Genomic DNA, 17,296 nt, shown 5'->3' with positions numbered 1-17,296 from the left:
TGACGCTCTCTCCATCACGATCAACAGGCTTCCTTCCCAATCGATCCTCTTGATCATTCCACATCCAGCAGCTCTCGCGTGTGAATCCGTATCGGTCGTTGTACCCCCGCCCTCGTGCGACATTTAACAACTGCTGGCGTCCGTGTCAACACGACTCTCACCCACGACCGCAGTTCTTACTTGAAGGTCGTACCACATCCCATCAGCATGGCGGACATTGTCGAACGCGCGCCCTCCAATGCCGACGCAATGGCCAACCAGCAACGCAAGAGCGTAACCAACAAGGGCTTGACAGGCGCTTCGGCGCTCACAGTTAGACAGTCCATCTTTCCTATCACCCTTGTCACCGTCCTGTTCTTCCTCTGGGGCTTTGCCTATGGTCTCCTCGACGTGTTGAATGCAAAGTTCCAGAACTCGCTCAACATCACTGCGGCCAAGGCAGGAGGGCTACAAGGTTCTTACTTTGGAGCTTACTTCATCGGGCCGCTGACATACTCTGGCTGGATCGTGCGAAAATGGGGTTATCGATGTATGTTTCGGTGTGGAAGCGATCCGAGCGTGGTGCTAACCTGTGCCTAGGGACGTTTATCACCGGTCTCTGCATCTATGGTGTGGGTGCGCTGATGTTCTGGCCATCTGCGGTCTACAAGTCGTTCCCCGGCTTCTGTGGTTCTCTCTTCATTGTCGGCTCCGGCCTCTCGACGCTGGAAACATCGGCCAACCCTTTCATCGCGACTTGCGGGCCTCCACGCTTGTCCGAGTTCCGGCTCGAGCTCTCCCAGTCCTTCCAAGCCATCGGCTCTGTTGTGGCTCCTCTGCTGGCTTCTCGCGTTTTCTTCAAGGACACGAACTCGGACGACCTGTCCCACGTGCAATGGACGTATGTCGGCATTGCTGCCTTCGTCTTCCTGCTTGCGGTCGTGTTCTTCTTCAGCCCTCTGCCCGAAGTCACAGACGCCGACATGGCTCTTCAAGCCGAGCAGTGCTCCGACCTGACCGGCTACCAGGAGAAGCCACTTTCCAAGCAGTACAAGCTCTTCTTTGGTGTCGCCGCACAATTCACCTACGTCGGTGCTCAAGTGGCGGTCGCTTCCCAGTTCATCAAATACACCGAGGAGTCGGCAAAGGTGTCTTCAGCCGTTGCCTCTGACCGATACGCCATTGGGCAGGCTCTTTTCGCGATCGGCCGATTTGCCGCCGCGGGCATGTTCATGTTTATCAAGCCTCGATTGGTGCTGTTGGCCTTTATGACGATGATCATGGTCTTCATCGCGCTGTCCATGGGAATCTACGGTGAAGGTGGCGTGGCGTGCCTGTCGCTGGTGTTGTTCTTTGAGAGCTGCATCTTCCCCACCATCTTCACGCTCTCCATCCGTGGATTGGGCCGGCACACGAAGAGAGGATCGTCCTGGATCGTGGCCTCGGTCTGCGGCGGTGCTCTGTTCCCTGCCCTCACGGGCCTCGCGGCCGACAAGATGACGTACCACAAGGCCATGTGCGTGCCTCTGGTTGGATTCTTCGTCAGCTTTGTGTTCCCGATCTACTTGAACACCGCGTGCAAGAAGGAACTCGACGGCTTCCGCGAGACCAAGATTGGGTATGTTGATGAGAGGCGCGGGACCATCATTGGGGATATCAAGGACATTGAGACTTTCGAGGCAATGCAGAAGAAGAACTCGGTCAATGTGGAGAAGGTGTGAGTGAGGACAGCGCCTGAAGGGAGAGGAAGATTATTACGGGACTACGTTGACGAGGGTTCAGGACACAGGTAGACAGAATACCACTTTGCTTGCTGAAGCCCGAACTCTTTCGGATGTATCCCGGCACCAGTCTGCTTGTCTGCTTGTCTGCTTGTCTGCATGCCTGCATGCCTGCTTGTCTACTTGTGTGTCACATTGCCGTCCTCAACCAACTTAACCATCCAAATGTCCTTTGCAAGCGCTGAAGAGTGAACCGATCCCATCAGATCGTGATGGTAGTGAGGGTAACGGTAACGCTACCTCTAACGGTGACTGGCGCAACGACGGTACGAAACACGCATGTCACGAGAGAGACACATCGCTCCAAAGTCAAAGGTATGTATTTCCACCTGCTGCGACGAGACTAGAATAAGTAGGAAGTAAGAGCGTCCAGTTCAGAGCAGACAAGGAGTACGAAGTACTTGTATGGGGTAGTTATGCACTACGATGAAGTCCACTCAGTCCCGCAGAACGGATACCCCTGTCCTCGACTGGTGTCGTGCTCGACTTGTCTTGAGCTGTTCTCTGATCGAGCTGATGCGTGTGGGACGAGAACTCGGGCGATCAAGACAACTGCCAAAATCGGTCAAGGTCAATCAGACAATTTGGACTTCATTCACGCGGCATGATTGTCCCACATGTACTCCGTACTCCGTACCCCAGCTCGAATGCCCCCTGTCCCTGTCCCTATCAAATACAAGGCAAAAAGGTACTGTAGCAGTGTTCAGAGTCATTGGTTGATACTGCATCAGAACAAAGTGATCGGATGTTTTCATCCATAATTACTCACTGGGATTACGGAGTAATACGAGGACTGCCACTCCTCGGGTTCGACTTCGACTTCGACTTCGACTTCTGCTTCTGTCTTCTTCCATGCGAGCGTCGACCACCTTTCCAATTTGACTTTCTGCCTGAGTTACAGTATGGAGAGTAATGTGTTCTGCGACAATGCCAAGCCACATACTCCGTACACGACACAGTGCAGGTACGGACGACCTCGTCCGCCTCGTATGCTAGCTCGGTATCGACCAGCTGGGTGGCCGCCTGGCTGCCAAGCTCTGTACAATGTGCTGTACGTGAAATGGGTGGCCCAAGGTAGCACAAAGAAAGGACTCGGACCAAGGATTGGGTTCTGACTTCTGACATTGGTGCGCCTAAGGCTTGTGAGATGTACTGTATGTATGGACCCCGCCTGCTCGTGCGACGTGGTCGAGCTCACTGACTGGTTCAGAGTGAGTCTACATATCCGCTCCTCTGTGGGCGAAGGGGTATAGTCGAGCTCGCTTGCTTGGCCGAAGAACTGGCTTTTAAAACGCAACGGCACGTCCACACCTCTGACTTGACCTGACCTTGGCTCAAGTCAATTCGGATCGACTGTCCTATAGGTACCTCGGTCTCCAGCTCATTCCACTCTACCTTCAAGTCGACTCCCAGGCAAGCAAGCATATAATTACCTCCCCTAACCCTATCAGAATGACCTTCTCGACTGCTCGCCCGACTCTATACAATCGCGACCCTTACACCTTCTTCAACGCCTCCTCCGTGCCTGCTGGCATACTGAATGTCATCCTTTCCATCTTGACATCCTGGGATCAAGCGTCCACCGACTACGCCTACGCCGAGCAGTTCCACCCCAACGGCGTCCTCCATGTCGTCCCAGAGCCTTCCGTCGGCAAAGATGCGATGCGACGACTCCACGATTCCATGATCAACCCCTCTGCAGGACCGATCGTCGACCTGCAACATTATCTCGATAGGGTCTTCCTCATGCCTAGTCCGCCAGATGGCAAGACCGAAGTGGTCTTCACGGGGAAGTTGACGAGTGTGCTCAAGACGGGCGACGAGGTGACGACCGATTTCGCCACGTGGCTTGTGATGAGTCCTAGTCAGGATGGCGCTGGGGCGTTGAAGGTCGAGCTGCTGAGGGTTCTGTCCGATACCGGAGAGCTGATGGCGAAGATCGGCGCCATGATGCTGCAAGACGGGCAACAGAGTTGAGGACGACTTGAACCGATGGGTGTATGCTTGAAGATGGGACCACGGGAAGAAGGAGGGAAAGGAAATGCCTGCTTCCTTCTCCCCTGCTAGGACGCTCACAGATGTCCCAGACTGACCGGCTCGTTATCGATTGACGGCTGTGTGCAAGTGTGAGCGTGCCAGTGGCGAAGAAATCGACGACTAAGGTTGCTTTTGGACCAAAGGCTGAGCTCGTGTGTTCCTTCACCATCTCCGACTTGCAAAGATCAATCCAATCACATCTGAACCTGAGCCACATGCAGAATCAAAGTCCTCCGACTTTCCATCTACAAGAGTATTCCCCCTCCTTCCACCTCGAAGGTGCTTGCTGCCCCGTTGCTCTGTTCCCAGATGAGCTCCCCGCTGCTCCCATCATGCCTCGCCGTGTCTTCCTGACGAGCGCAGCAATTGCCATTCTTCTGTACGACCTGAGATCTTGCTCTGCCATGAATGACTGCGACCAATATTTAGCAGGGAGTGGCCCGCACGCGGCTCCAGAGGCATGAACTCCGGTCCGCCATGAGAACCGCTCCTCCTGTGAGTGGTGACTTGCCTCAGCCCACTCAATTCATACATGACAATCGCCCGACACACCAACGTTGAAGCAAGATATCTCGCCACCACCGTGACGGCGTCGCTGGTCGAGATGAACAAGATGCTTGAGAAGGCCAGCGTTCCGTACACGATGTGCAGCACGGTCCCCATGGAGGTGAACCAGCTCAGAAAGATGTACAGGTATGTTTCGTCCCTGATTTCCAGTCTGGCCACTTCTCTTGCCGCCGACGGTGTGAATTCTGCGCAGATCCTTCTCCAGATGTGTTGTGTCCAAGACCTGGTCGCTTTCGGCTCAAGTAGCATGATTCTCGTACGCAGATAGACCGACCACGTGCCAAAGAAGTGGACAGCGATGGCCAGGAAGGCCCAGAGCGCAGGCAAGAAGGCGTCCTCGGGAGCAAAGGAGCACACGGTTTGGATGCAGAGTTCGTAGCTCACAACAGCCAGGTTGACGACCGCGCTAGCGGCCATGACATACTCAAAGGAGGAGATCAGCGTGTTCGCAGTTGATCCCATTGTCACGATCTTGGCTGTTCCGGGCTTCTTGGCAAGCAGCTCTTTCGTGTCGACATAGTCGAACGTTCGAAGTGGGGACACAGCCGGGGCGCCAGCTGCCAGCAGAAAGGCGAGGAACGGTCGTCGAAGGGCAACCAGGCCGACTTCGACAGTGGTCGAACCGACACCGCCCAATGTGGTGGGCAGGAGACCTAGTAGGACTGCGGCGGCGGCAATGTTGGACTTCCGTGTTTCGTTCAGGTGCTCAAGAATACAATCAACGACAGGCGTGATGGTCATGCTCAGGTAGTCCTTCGGCGCCTCCTTGGTGAGGTATACCTGATACTCTTGCTGGCAATCGCCCCGCACGATTTCCTCCAAGACCTCTCTGAACTGTCCGTACCAGCTTTCGAAGTGGACGGCAGCGTTGGATTTCGAGATGAGTGAGAGGAGGACCACTAGGGAGGTCCCTTTGCGAAACGCCATGTCGAGCCGGAACAGGCCACACATCCGTCCACGACTGAATCATTTCGCTCACGAATGATGCTCAAGGCCGCATATATGTATTCGTAGCCATAGACCCCTCCGCGACCCCTCTCTGGGGGCAAAGATTGATTCTTGTCGCCTGCCTGCAATGGTGACGAAATAGTGGTGTGTGAGCCAGTGTACCCGTACGTCTCCAGCCTTTTGTGGAGGGGCTGCAAACGTCTTGAGGCTTACTGGAAATGGTAAAAGGTCATACAGGCAAATGGCCGTCACAAGTGTCCAATGTGTGACGAGCAGGACGAGCAGCGGACTTGTCTCTGGTGGTACTCCATCAAACATTGAAAGCCCCATTTGATAGGGCTGGGCCAGGGCGGCAACAGAAAAGTGCGTATGCGGGTGCTTTTGCTGAGGAGGTCAGTGTTTCTGCATGCTATTGTCAAACACTCCCAGATGCGGAAGGCGATAGAGAAAGACTGACTTGGCGACGCGGGCGTAGGCCGTACACCTTTCCCCAGAAAGACGTGTCTGCGTGGTGTTGTGGCTATGACTAAGGGAGGAGCGTACCTGGTAGGAATCTGAGGTGGCTGGCCGTTATTGGAGTATCAGATGGAGAGTGAAACATTCACGATTCATCATGCTCTTTCTTTTACAGATACAGAGTGTTAATGTCGACGGTAGCACGCAGTGGTTATTACCCTAAGGTTCACCCTCGAGTCACTGGCGGGTGACCGGGGCTTAGCACACATCGTAGTCCTCGTTACTGCCTAACCGGTGCTAGGTGGGTGCAGCCAATTTGATTTGGATCTGCAAGTATTGGACGTCGAAATTCGTACCGTCGAGGTAGAGCCCGATGTTGTCGTTGGTGGTTTGACGGCCGGTAAGAGTAGGTTTAGCAGCCACAGCGCCGACAGGGAAAAGGCAGAGTATCCCTGATAAGAACGTAGACGTCTGTATGTTGTCGAATGGAACCTGGATGTGTCACCGGTTGTGGTCTGGCCGGGGTGATGATATTTCGGAACGAGTACTGTGAGTCTGGCACTTTCTGTCAGCCGCATGCGATGAAGTTATATGTACGCCGACTCGTCAGGTCAAAGTTGAGTTTCATGTGGTGAGAATCGAGTCGGGCCTCAGTACCCTCCGGACAGTGCAAGATCGATGATGCCATTAGGTTGGCCGGTGAAGCCCTTTCATCTCGATACTTGGATGAGCGACCAGGATCCTTCGAAGGGGAAGCCCATGCCCTTAGCACGGTAAACAACTACCCGTCCTAAGACGCTCCCATGGATCAAGTCACAAAGAAGCCCAGGTGAGAGATTGAGATTCGACGCAAAGGTGTGAGCAAGCTTACGATGCGAAAGGTTCTCGTAGCTCACATAACCGAGAAGCGTAATGGCAACACTGGGTTTATTGGTAGCATGGACTTTTAAATGCACGGCTTGATTGCGTCTTTTTGCTCTGTCCTAGATTGTCAGCCAATAATTATGTCGTCTCCATCAAACTGACGAGGCTGGCAGCTCTTTCGGGGACTGGCCACATGGGCTTATGTGGTGACGGTTGAGCTGACCGCATTGACCTGTTAAGGCCTCCGGCCCGTGGTACGGCCACCTCTAATCGTACTCGGTATATGCACCTGCATCGTGTGCCGTTGGACGTCTGCATCATGATCTGGACCGGCCACATCCATGCATCTGCTTGACGTATCGTTTCGAAGGACAAGGGCGTTTAGAATCAGTCCTGCCGGTACGAGGAAGGAAGAAGATTGACGTCCCAACCCGAAGAGGGGGAACTTGACAAGACCTCCTTACAATGCTGAGCGAGATTTGGGGTGTGCAAACCCCGGATGCAAAGGGCGTCGAGGAGGGACCTGCAGAAACATTTTCAAGGGAACTCATTCAGACTCGGATTCGTGGCAAGTACAAGCGGTTCAGGTGAGCTCGTTCGTTCTATCCGCCACATTAGTATGCTGCCCAACCGACAATTGCCTGCATCGCAATGGACACAAATTATGGCTGCCAGTCTCGGCCCAGGTAGCAAGAAGAACGCAGTCGTAATGTACAATCCTCCATGATGCCATAATGCCCATTCTGACCGGGCTCTCCTGTGATCATCGAAATCTGAAGAGAAAAAACATATCATCCATGGCTGTACCGAGTCCGACATCATTTGCCTGAGTATTTGGCCTTCCCGAAAGAGAACGGTACATAGCGGTATTTGATCATGTGTTGTATTTGCCGTCTCACTGATAGATCGTCAGTGGGTAGGTCGTAGCGGAATGTGGGTACAACTTACTCGTCAGAGAAAACAAGATCAGCCAGTACATGACGAGAACCGGCCAAAACACCGGCAGGTTGAACACCTCGAACCAACTGCAAACAAAGCTGATCGTGATTGCACGCGTTGCAGCGTGCCAGAACTTGAACTCGGGCAGCCTTCTGATGAAAGGCCTGAACTCATCATCTTGCTTTGTTGGTAGCGAAGAGCCTTCACCATCCTCAATACCTTCATCCTGCGACAAGCTGGGATCGAACTTAGGCTGGAGGAATGCGAGGAAGAGATTGAGCAGGTAGATGCCGAGACAGTAGGCTACAATGTACCAGCCTTGTGCGATGACGATCCTAAGGAAGAATAGGACGAGTATGGCGCCTGTCGACGCCCATCGGTAGGCCACATAGGGAGTGCATTTGTCGAGGTATGTTTGGTATTGCTAGCAAGCTGGTTAGCTGGGTCGGTCACTCAAGTGTTCCTTTAGTCCATACTCTTAATAGCCTGTTGCCTTGTGTACTGATGGCGTCGAACGGTGTCGTCTCAGGTTCGGGCCCGTCCATGTTGCTAGCAGCGACAGGTGACACAGAAACAGGTGTGGATTGTGCTGGGCAGGGTTTGGCGCATACGCTTCGAGCCTCAACGAAACGCAGTCGCGTGGAGAAGTCAACAACTGAAAGACACGAAGAGGACGAGAGTCGTGGCGCAAAGGTGATGTCGGCGCGCGACAAACAGCAAGTTGAAAGGGTTAGCGGAGGGTCAAGATCAGGGAGGCAAGTTCGCTGAAGCCACGTCTTTTTTTCGTCGGTCGCAGCCTTTTCGAAAGTCGGGCGGAGGTTTTCGAAACAAAAACCGACTGCGCCACACGCCCAACGCTTGACGCCTCAATTCGTATGCGGAGCAAAAGGGGGATTAGGGCAAACACCGGACTAACACTTAGTCCGAGTGCGGGTCCCGGCGAGACTTCGGCCTCATCACAGCCGAGGACCTCGAAACTGCGGTTGTCGTCGGCCATTCCCAATGCTTAATACTCTGTGTTTAAGAAGCTCACCTGCAATTCCTATGTCTTGCCAGCTTCTTCCTAAACTTTCACGATGATTCCTCTGAGACTCTTGTCACGCCCAGTGACCGCTGTCTCAGCTGCTCCACGGTCTCTTCCCCGTCTGGTCCGATTTCAGTCCACATCGAGCAGCTATGACAACATTATTGTATCATCTCCCCGGCCTGGCGTTGGTCTAAGTATGGTTTGCTTGAGCATTATAACGGGATGTCTCTCGCGCTAATAGGAGTAGTCACGCTGAACCGACCGAGGGCTCTCAACGCTCTCTCAAGTGCGCTGTTCGTCGAGCTCAACGACGCACTGAAGAAGTATGAAGAGGACAATGATATTGGTGCTATCGTCCTCACGGGGAATGACAAGGCTTTCGCAGGTAGAACCAGCCTCACTAGCAACAAAATACTAGCTGACACCTCATGAACAGCCGGCGCGGACATCAAGGAAATGGCTCCCTTGACCTTTTCCGAAGCATATGTTAACAATTTCATTGCGCCCTGGTCCTACTTGACAAGCCTCCGCAAGCCCATCATTTCAGCTGTGTCGGGCCACGCTCTTGGTGGAGGCTGCGAGTTGGCCATGATGTGCGACATACTATACTGTACGAAGACGGCCAACTTCGGTCAACCTGAGATCAAACTGGGCACCATCCCTGGCGCAGGTGGCTCACAACGCCTGACAGCTGCCTTTGGCAAGAGCAAGGCCATGGAGATCATTCTCACGGGCAACAACTTCAGCGGCGAAGATGCAGAGAAGTACGGCCTAGCTGCCAAAGCCTTCGACGGCGGTCATAAGGAAGTCCTTGAGGGCGCTCTAGATACGGCCGAGAAGATCGCAAGCTACAGCCGTGTAGCTGTTATCGCAGGAAAGGAGGTTGTCAACAAGAGTCAGGATCTCGGAATCAGAGAGGGCGTCGAGTACGAAAGGCGCATCTTCCACAGCCTATTCGGTAGTCAAGACCAGAAAATCGGCATGAAAGCGTTTGCCGATAAGAAGAAGCCTGAGTGGACCAATTCTTGATTCGGAGAAGAGTTGTCGGAACGTTCCGACGGCATCAACGTCGGGCCACGGGCTTCACACCCACTAGGGTGGCCTAGCAGTCTGTGTATACTATGATCCAGCGAACCTTCTAACTGCTTGCGGCCGGACAGGTAGGGTATAGACCGACAAGGCTGGAAAGCCCGATTACAACCAGCCTGAGTTCACTTCCTCCCGACCTCTTAACTCCGGATCTTCCATGCCTGCTCAGACCGCTTCAGCTCTCCATGCCGGCTTCCTACGCTGACGTGAGGAGGACACCCTATCCTTCTTCTCCCCTTAGTACGAACAGTCAGGCTAGTCGAGAATACGGCCGTTCCCTTTCCGCTTCACATGTGTCAAATCCCGCCATCACCAATATGACACTACCAGCCAGCTCGACATTGTACCAATTTGAAAGATCAACATCCATGCCTTCTCCGGACCTGATTTGCCACGTGCTCTGATTGGTGTAATCAAAATGCCATGGGAAAGCGGACTACCAAGTGGGTGTGATGTGGACACAGTAGAAGCTAACTGCGTCTTGGACAGGGTTATCCAAATGGTTGAGACTATTCTTCACCGGCATGACAGGTGCAGAACATACGTACGTACGAGTATGAGATTCTGTGTAAGCGTACCCAGGTAGGCTCCAGCCCAAGGCTTTGGATACCACAAACCGTCTACCGCGTACTAGCAGAGATCATCGCCGAGTGGTCCAGCATTTCGCCGCGTAGTTTTCTCTGGCTGCGACGTGACCTGATCTCTGTGCACAGGGACGAAGCACAGTACATGACACGCAACGCCTCCAGCACGCAGCATTCCCTAGGTGGCCTCATTTGCCTGGCTTCTGTTGACAAATCATCTGGGGTATGATTCGGCCCCAGGGCAACCTGCAAGATCAACTTGTCGGGCACGATCTGACGCCGTGAGACACAGTACGAGCATCCACAGAAGTACTACGGAGTACGTACCAGGAGCTTTGAGATCGTACACGTGAATGCGAGCATTTGGCTTCGTCTTATCCAATTGCGCATAAGCTTTCGAGGTTGTGTCGGGTCGCATCTTCCGAAGTGACAGGGTCCGTTTAACTCGTTCTTTAGAGCCTAATTAGTAATGATATGTATGGAGCACGAGCATGTACTACGGGTAAGACGCCAGCTTGGCAATCCTGAACGCGAGCGTGGACAGACAACCCATCAGCCGAATTAGTTTGGAAGCAGAAGTTGCGGTCGTCCAGTGGCGGAGGATTGCTGCGTTATCTCCTCGCATTTTCTATCCTTCGTCCTATCGACTGAGAAACGCGAACCACAGCCGACTCATGTAGCCCTCAATCTGTCACCGACAGCAGCGGTGTACGACAGTGGTGCGACCTTCAAGCCTCACAAGGGGGTGCATCGGCTGTACCATACTCTCCCTGGCATGACTCAGGCGATACCGACCACTGGATGATTAAGCCACGCGTGGCCGGTCTTGAGTATCCTCCTGCCTAGTCGTGTCACAAAATACTACATAAGCACGGAAGTCGAACGAGACTCCATAGCCTCGTTAGGCCCGCCGTGTTGCGCTTCTGCTTACCTGCATTGTACAGGACCTGGCTGGAACGACACCTTGCCAACCGGATCGGGAACCGCGCATGTAACCCGCTGGAATTCATTCGCTTGCTATTCAGGCCTTGTTGCAAGTCTGCCTCCTAGTGGGGTACTGGAACCAGGATGGAGTTCATCGATAGAGCCCGTATTCCCAGTTCGGTGGATCTCACGGTCCGCTGGCTTGATGCTTCAGGAATATGCTCCTGTACAGGGTCACTCCTCGCTCACGAATCGTGTATCCAGGTCTTTGGCCTGCCTCGGGCGATCGCGGCGGATTTTATGCCGAAGGGTTGGATGCTTCTGGCCTTGCTGATGGACATGTTACTAGACCCATTGGGAGCTTTGGTCGACGATGACTGGTGACCATTGCTGGGAGGATCGAGCTTTTCTCGAAGCTGACCTCGACTCGGTGGGGATCTGTCGAGTATACGGAGTATATAATCCCTGTTGGTTCCCAGACTTCAGCTGCTTGCTTGTCACCGACTTCTTTGAACACGCAGCCGACCACCAGCAGCATTATCATCCAGATAACTTCGCACTTCCCAGTCTTCACCCATGGCTCCTTCAGCGACCACCGACGCCCCTACCGAGGGTTACAAGCCAAAGCACATCGAAGACCGTCTGTTTATCAACGGCGAATTTGTTCCATCGAAGTCTGGAAAGAAGTTCGACATCGTCAACCCCAACAATGAGAAGTTCGCCGCCTCCGTCTATGAGGCCGGGGCCGAGGATGTCGACGCGGCTGTCGAAGCCGCCAAAGCTGCTTTCCCTGCCTGGTCAGCCCTCTCAGCGTCTGATAGACAAGGATACATCGAGAAACTGGCCGACGCGATCGAGAAGAACCTGGAGGAGATCGGGTACCTAGAAGCCATCAGCATGGGCAAGCCCTATATTGGCGATTGTAAGTGCCATGATACCTTTTTATCATCGGACGCATTGCTGACCTCCTGCAGTCTTCGGTCACGTCGCTGTCCAGATCCTCCGATACTTCGCCAGCAGAGCGCTCGACGTTCAGGGCGACTCCTCGCTCAACACCAAAGATTTCGTCAACATTACCTTCCGTCAGCCCTTCGGCGTCTGCGGTGCCATCATCCCCTGGAACATTCCTCTCCTCATGCTGATCAACAAGGTCGGCCCCGCGCTCGCCACTGGTAACACGCTCGTCCTTAAGTCCTCGGAGAAATCGCCCCTGTCATGCCTCGTGGTCGCCAGGCTCTGCCAGGAGATCGGCTTGCCCAAGGGTGTCCTGAACATTCTGAGCGGCTTCGGCCGACCCTGCGGCGAGGCCATCGCCAAGCACATGGACATCCGCAAGGTGTCGTTCACGGGCTCAGTCATTGCCGGCCGCGCCGTCAAGAAGGCGGCCGCCGAATCCAACCTCAAAAACGTCACCCTGGAGCTCGGCGGCAAGAGCCCGCTGGTCATCTTCGACGACGCCGACCTGGCAAAGGCCGTCCCTGCCGCCGCCTTTTCTATCCTCGCCAACTCGGGCCAAGCCTGCATCGCTTCCTCGAGAGTGTACGTGCACGCCAACATCGCCGACCAGTTCATGGACGCGATGAAGACGGCAATGACGCAGATGGGCGTCTCCGGCGACGCTACCGTCGCGGGCACTCGACGCGGGCCCCAGGCCGACAAGATCCAGTTCGACCGCGTGATGAGCTACCTCAACTACGCCAAGGAGCAGAAGCTCGACATGCCCCTCGGCGGCGGCCGCGAGGGGACCACGGGCTACTTCATCGAGCCGACCATCATCGCCAACGCGCCCGAGGATTCGAAAGTCATGAAGGAGGAGATCTTTGGCCCTGTCGTCTGCGTCAACACTTTTACGGACGAGCAAGAGGTGCTGAAGCGCGCCAACGACACCGAGTACGGCCTGTATGCGAGCGTGTTTACCAGGGACATCTCGCGTGCGCTGCGCGTCGCCAAGCTGTTGGAGGCGGGATCCGTGGGCGTCAACTGCACGAGCCCAACCATGGCCATTGACATGCCGTTTGGGGGGTTCAAGCAGAGCGGCGACGGGCGCGAGTTGAGCAAGTACTCGACGGATTACTGGACCGAGCTGAAGTCCGTGTTCATTGCATTGTGAGTTAAGAGTTAATATGAGGTAGCTCAGTTGGGGACTTGTGCGGCGATGTGCTTGAAGACAAGAACGCGTCACACGGGGACGCCGCGTACAGGGTATTTATAAAAGCATATATGAATGAATGTAGGAATGAATTCAAAGTCAACATGCCGGGAATCAGGATCCGCTGATGTTCAAGCAATCTTGCTCTACTCCGTACTGCTGGGTGTATGATGACGCGGGAGCCATGACCCCATCAGTGCGGTAGCCTCGCACCTATATATTCTGCGACATCGGCCTCCGATGGACCCTGACGGGTAGATGTTTTGATGCCCACGACCGACCTGTCATGTTAGACGACCTGTACCTAGTCTTTGTCCGCGGCGGTGCGAAGGAGGCCCATCATGCGAGTCTGTCGTGCTACTCCCCCTGACCGAATTGAGCCTACGTGGTGAACAATCCAAACCGTGCAGATGAGGTCCCTCAACGGATAATACGTGCTCCAGTGCCCATATTGCTGTGGATCATGCCTTGGGGAATTGTAAACCCGACGCTACACAGTATGCGTGATGTATATAGTCAAAAGGTCAATTGGACTGAAGGCAAAAGTGGTACACCGAGATCTCGACGTCTATTGTAGCCCTCTATATTCAAAAGCTTGTATGTCTATGTCGCGCCATCGGTGGCCGGAAATGTGATCCCTTAGACTCGCTGTGTCTCCGCGCATTTTTATGCGCCAACTTCTAGCAACGACTTGACCGTATCCGTGATACTCTCTTCCAGAGTCCTGTACTTCAGGCGCAACATTTGCTTACTTCTCGAGTTGTCGATGTCATAGACGTCGGCGGGCTTGTCGCTCTTGATCTCCGCCGGTAGCTTGTCAGCGAGGTGAGGGAAGTTCTTCTTGATAATCCCGGCGATATCAGCGTTCGAGTAGTGACCTGCAGTGACGAAGAAGCGCTTTCCACCCGCCTCGGGGACCTCGAGGGCCTTGACATGAGCGAGGGCAACATCCCGCACATCCACCCAGATGAAGACACCTGTAGGGGGAAGGCCGGACTCCTTGGTTCGTCCTTGGATCATATTCCTCACGCGCTCGTTGGACGTGTTGATGCTGTCGAGGGAGTTCAGGTAGTGGACGACAGGTCCGAGCACTAGCGGAGGGTTGATTGTCGCGATGTCGAAGTTGGGCTTCTCCTTCTCCACAAATTCCCACGCCGCGCGCTCGGCGAAGGTTTTCGACGCGCGGTATGCGTTTGCTGGGTTTTGGATCGCTTCCTCTTCGGTGATGGGGTTCCAGTTCTTCTCGGAGTAGACCTTCTCCTGCGATGTTGCGTTGAGGATGGCGGCGAATGAGGAAGTGATGACTATCCGCTTGACGGTGGGTGCGTTTTTCTTGACGGCTTTGAGGATCCCCGTCGTGCCGATGATGGCCGGGTCTAACAGATCTTTCTTGGGGTCTGTCACGTTGAAGTGGAATGGCGATGCCGTATGTAGAACTCCTTCAAAGGGAGGATCTGACTTGACTGCTTCGTCAAAGGCATCTTCCTTGGCAATATCTCCCACGATCACATAGCTGAGCTTGTTCTTGGGCTGGTCGGGGTGGTTCTTCAGGATCTTTTGCCCCTTCTCGTCTGAGCGCACAGTGAACACAACGCTATGGCCATGTTGGAGGAGGAAGTCGACGCAGTGAGCGGCGATAAAGCCTGAACCGCCAGTTAGGAGGACTCTCATGTTGTCGGGGTTATAAAAATAGTTTCTTCTGGATTGCTGGCGTATTAGGGTCTGTTGAGGGCAGATGGACTTGACAAGACCTGATCGAACACGCAGTATGGGATTCTGTTATATAGATTTTTCGAGGCCCTGATAAACTCACTCGGCAGTTGTCGGTGAAAAGCCCGTGGATAGAAAAGACCCCGATAATGTCCCTGTTGATCAATCAGAGCTGAAGTCTATCGTCGTCACGTCATTATCATATCACCATTAACGGCATTTCAGCCCTTGCAGATTTTCCATGGACTTGCTATTACCCGCTTCGCCTGGTGATGGAGTTGCTTGACCTCATCTCCGCTAAACCCGGCGAAGGGAGTGTTTCCTCTCCACATGGCACGAGTTAGAGCCGCATATCTGCTTGGTAGGCATTTCGTTGCCATTGTGCCTAGGATTCTCCGCATGTCGATTGAGCAGAACATAGGTATTCAAGCGTTCAAATAAAGCCCTTCACTTACAGAAGTGAGCCAGATCCGAGCCTCATCAGGTGTTCCGCAAGGAAGTCGTTAGAAACCTGTGAATGTGAGTATGTGCAAGTGAAATGAGAGCGAACGTGAGGGGAACCTTTCGTCGTTTGGTGCGTGGCGGGACAGAAAGCGCTCCAACACCGACCGCAAGGCTTCCATAGGCTTGACCTGCTTGTTTTTCGCAGCAGCACCATACACCATCCCCAAAAGCCGGCAGCATGGGAAATGATGGAGGGAGGTGAGATATTCTGTGTCCAGATGCCTTTCCCTGTGCTAATGTGTGTCAGTATCCCTACACGACGCGAGCTCGTCAAGGAAGCCGCTCGAAATCCCACTGCGACAGAACTGAAAGACAAGCAAAAAGAGCACCTGGCTCATCGATGGGCTACATGCCCTGTCTCTCTCAGACCGCTCATGAAACCCGTGGTCTCCGATTACTCGGGCGATCTATACAACAAAGACGCCATCATACAATTTCTGCTCCCTGCCGAGGCCATTTCTGTGGATAAAGAGGAGTACGAGAAGTTTATCCAAGGACGAATCAAGAGCCTAAAGGATGTTGTCGAAGTGCTTTTTGAGACAGAATACGATGAAGAGACTCGGTCGGAGCGATGGATCTGTCCCGTTACCTCAAAAGCACTCGGCCCGAACGTGAAGGCAGTCTATCTCGTCCCCTGCGGCCATGCTTTCTCCCACGAAGCAATCAAAGAGATGAAAAGCGAGGGGAAATGTGTGCAGTGTACGACGCCATACGAAGAGCGAGACGTCGTCCCTATCCTGCCCAGCACGGAGAAAGACAAGGCTTCCGTCATGAAACGGATAGAGACTCTGAGATCTCTTGGTCTCACCCACTCTCTCAAGAAAGCCAGTGGAAGCAAGAAACGCAAAGCAAATGGTGACAGCAAAGTTGAGCCTGCCGCAGGCGGTGCGGATCTGCAAGATCGGAAACCGAATGGGGACACCAAGTCACTCGCAGGCAACCTCTCCCGATCATCCACGCCTCAGTCTGTTACTTCCACTCCGAAACCGTCAAGTGGCATTAAGAATGCAGTGACCGCCAGTCTTACCGCCCGAGTACTCGAGGAAGAAGAAGCCAGGAAAAGAAGACGACGTGAAAATGAGAACATCAGTTCTTTGTACGCAAAGAAGTCAGATGGCAAGGGGACGAACGAGGGCGACTTCATGACACGGGGCTACAGCATTCCTGCAAATGCTCGACATCGATGATGGAATAACCTAGCACGGCGGATATGCACATATTGGAACCGCTACATACTCTCCAGCGGGAGTCGAGTGTCGGTAACTATGCCCGGCAAATCGACGACCTTGATACGGAGAAGTTTTCATCCCTTAACCAGCTGGGTGTGACATCGGCCGAATACAACATCGTACGCCATAACCTCTGCTCTCAATACAGCAGTCAAGCTGCGATCTACCCTATCGAGGTCTACCACGAGCCATATCCGGACCAATCGTACGAAGTTCGTCCGCAGTTCGTCCGCTTCAGGTTGGCTTACGCAGAACCCGGCTTCCTGGCTTTCAAGGCCCATCTATCAGCTGACGGCAATTGCATGTGTTTTGAGGATCGGCAATGCGGCCTCATTACACGGGTTTCCACCTCTGGATACTCCAGACTGTCCTTGGCATTACTCCTTGCGCAGCGCCATCGATGTCTGGCTGAACGTTAGTAGAGATGGAAAATCACAGCACCTACGTACAGTCTCTGGACTACTTCGGACCTCGGTATTCCCCTGCCCTCTCGGCGTGGCAGAATGCAA

At 53.9% G+C, this 17,296-nt stretch overlaps 8 protein-coding genes across 8 annotated transcripts; 5 read left to right on the top strand and 3 right to left on the bottom strand.

The window, feature by feature from the left end:
- Window positions 1-207: 207 nt before the first annotated feature.
- A1O7_05392 (MFS transporter, FHS family, L-fucose permease) lies at window positions 208-1,700 on the top strand (the record flags this gene model as incomplete). The annotated part of the gene is made up of 2 exons (XM_007759402.1): window positions 208-529; window positions 580-1,700. 2 exons carry the CDS (start codon window positions 208-210, stop codon window positions 1,698-1,700), a joined length of 1,443 nt encoding a protein of 480 aa, XP_007757592.1.
- A 1,512-nt stretch (window positions 1,701-3,212) lies between these two features.
- A1O7_05391 (uncharacterized protein) lies at window positions 3,213-3,737 on the top strand (the record flags this gene model as incomplete). The annotated part of the gene is made up of 1 exon (XM_007759401.1): window positions 3,213-3,737. The coding sequence occupies one exon, from the start codon at window positions 3,213-3,215 to the stop codon at window positions 3,735-3,737; it is 525 nt and encodes a 174-aa protein (XP_007757591.1).
- Window positions 3,738-4,127: 390 nt separating this feature from the next.
- Window positions 4,128-5,291, bottom strand: A1O7_05390 (uncharacterized protein; the record flags this gene model as incomplete). The annotated part of the gene is made up of 1 exon (XM_007759400.1): window positions 4,128-5,291. One exon carries the CDS (start codon window positions 5,289-5,291, stop codon window positions 4,128-4,130), a length of 1,164 nt encoding a protein of 387 aa, XP_007757590.1.
- A 2,159-nt stretch (window positions 5,292-7,450) lies between these two features.
- A1O7_05389 (uncharacterized protein) lies at window positions 7,451-8,116 on the bottom strand (the record flags this gene model as incomplete). Its single annotated transcript, XM_007759399.1, has 3 exons — window positions 7,451-7,530; window positions 7,581-7,995; window positions 8,048-8,116. 3 exons carry the CDS (start codon window positions 8,114-8,116, stop codon window positions 7,451-7,453), a joined length of 564 nt encoding a protein of 187 aa, XP_007757589.1.
- A 531-nt stretch (window positions 8,117-8,647) lies between these two features.
- Window positions 8,648-9,627, top strand: A1O7_05388 (enoyl-CoA hydratase; the record flags this gene model as incomplete). The annotated part of the gene is made up of 3 exons (XM_007759398.1): window positions 8,648-8,792; window positions 8,846-8,983; window positions 9,035-9,627. 3 exons carry the CDS (start codon window positions 8,648-8,650, stop codon window positions 9,625-9,627), a joined length of 876 nt encoding a protein of 291 aa, XP_007757588.1.
- Window positions 9,628-11,771: 2,144 nt separating this feature from the next.
- A1O7_05387 (uncharacterized protein) lies at window positions 11,772-13,305 on the top strand (the record flags this gene model as incomplete). The annotated part of the gene is made up of 2 exons (XM_007759397.1): window positions 11,772-12,117; window positions 12,170-13,305. 2 exons carry the CDS (start codon window positions 11,772-11,774, stop codon window positions 13,303-13,305), a joined length of 1,482 nt encoding a protein of 493 aa, XP_007757587.1.
- A 705-nt stretch (window positions 13,306-14,010) lies between these two features.
- Window positions 14,011-15,015, bottom strand: A1O7_05386 (dihydroflavonol-4-reductase; the record flags this gene model as incomplete). Its single annotated transcript, XM_007759396.1, has 1 exon — window positions 14,011-15,015. One exon carries the CDS (start codon window positions 15,013-15,015, stop codon window positions 14,011-14,013), a length of 1,005 nt encoding a protein of 334 aa, XP_007757586.1.
- A 721-nt stretch (window positions 15,016-15,736) lies between these two features.
- On the top strand, window positions 15,737-16,745 carry A1O7_05385 (uncharacterized protein; the record flags this gene model as incomplete). Its single annotated transcript, XM_007759395.1, has 2 exons — window positions 15,737-15,756; window positions 15,806-16,745. 2 exons carry the CDS (start codon window positions 15,737-15,739, stop codon window positions 16,743-16,745), a joined length of 960 nt encoding a protein of 319 aa, XP_007757585.1.
- Window positions 16,746-17,296: the final 551 nt, after the last annotated feature.

Source organism: Cladophialophora yegresii (genome assembly GCF_000585515.1).
Source record: "Cladophialophora yegresii CBS 114405 chromosome Unknown aczIN-supercont1.4, whole genome shotgun sequence".
Lineage (NCBI taxonomy): Eukaryota > Fungi > Ascomycota > Eurotiomycetes > Chaetothyriales > Herpotrichiellaceae > Cladophialophora > Cladophialophora yegresii.
Note: the sequence above shows the minus strand (reverse complement) of the source record. Positions and strands in the feature narration are given on the sequence as shown.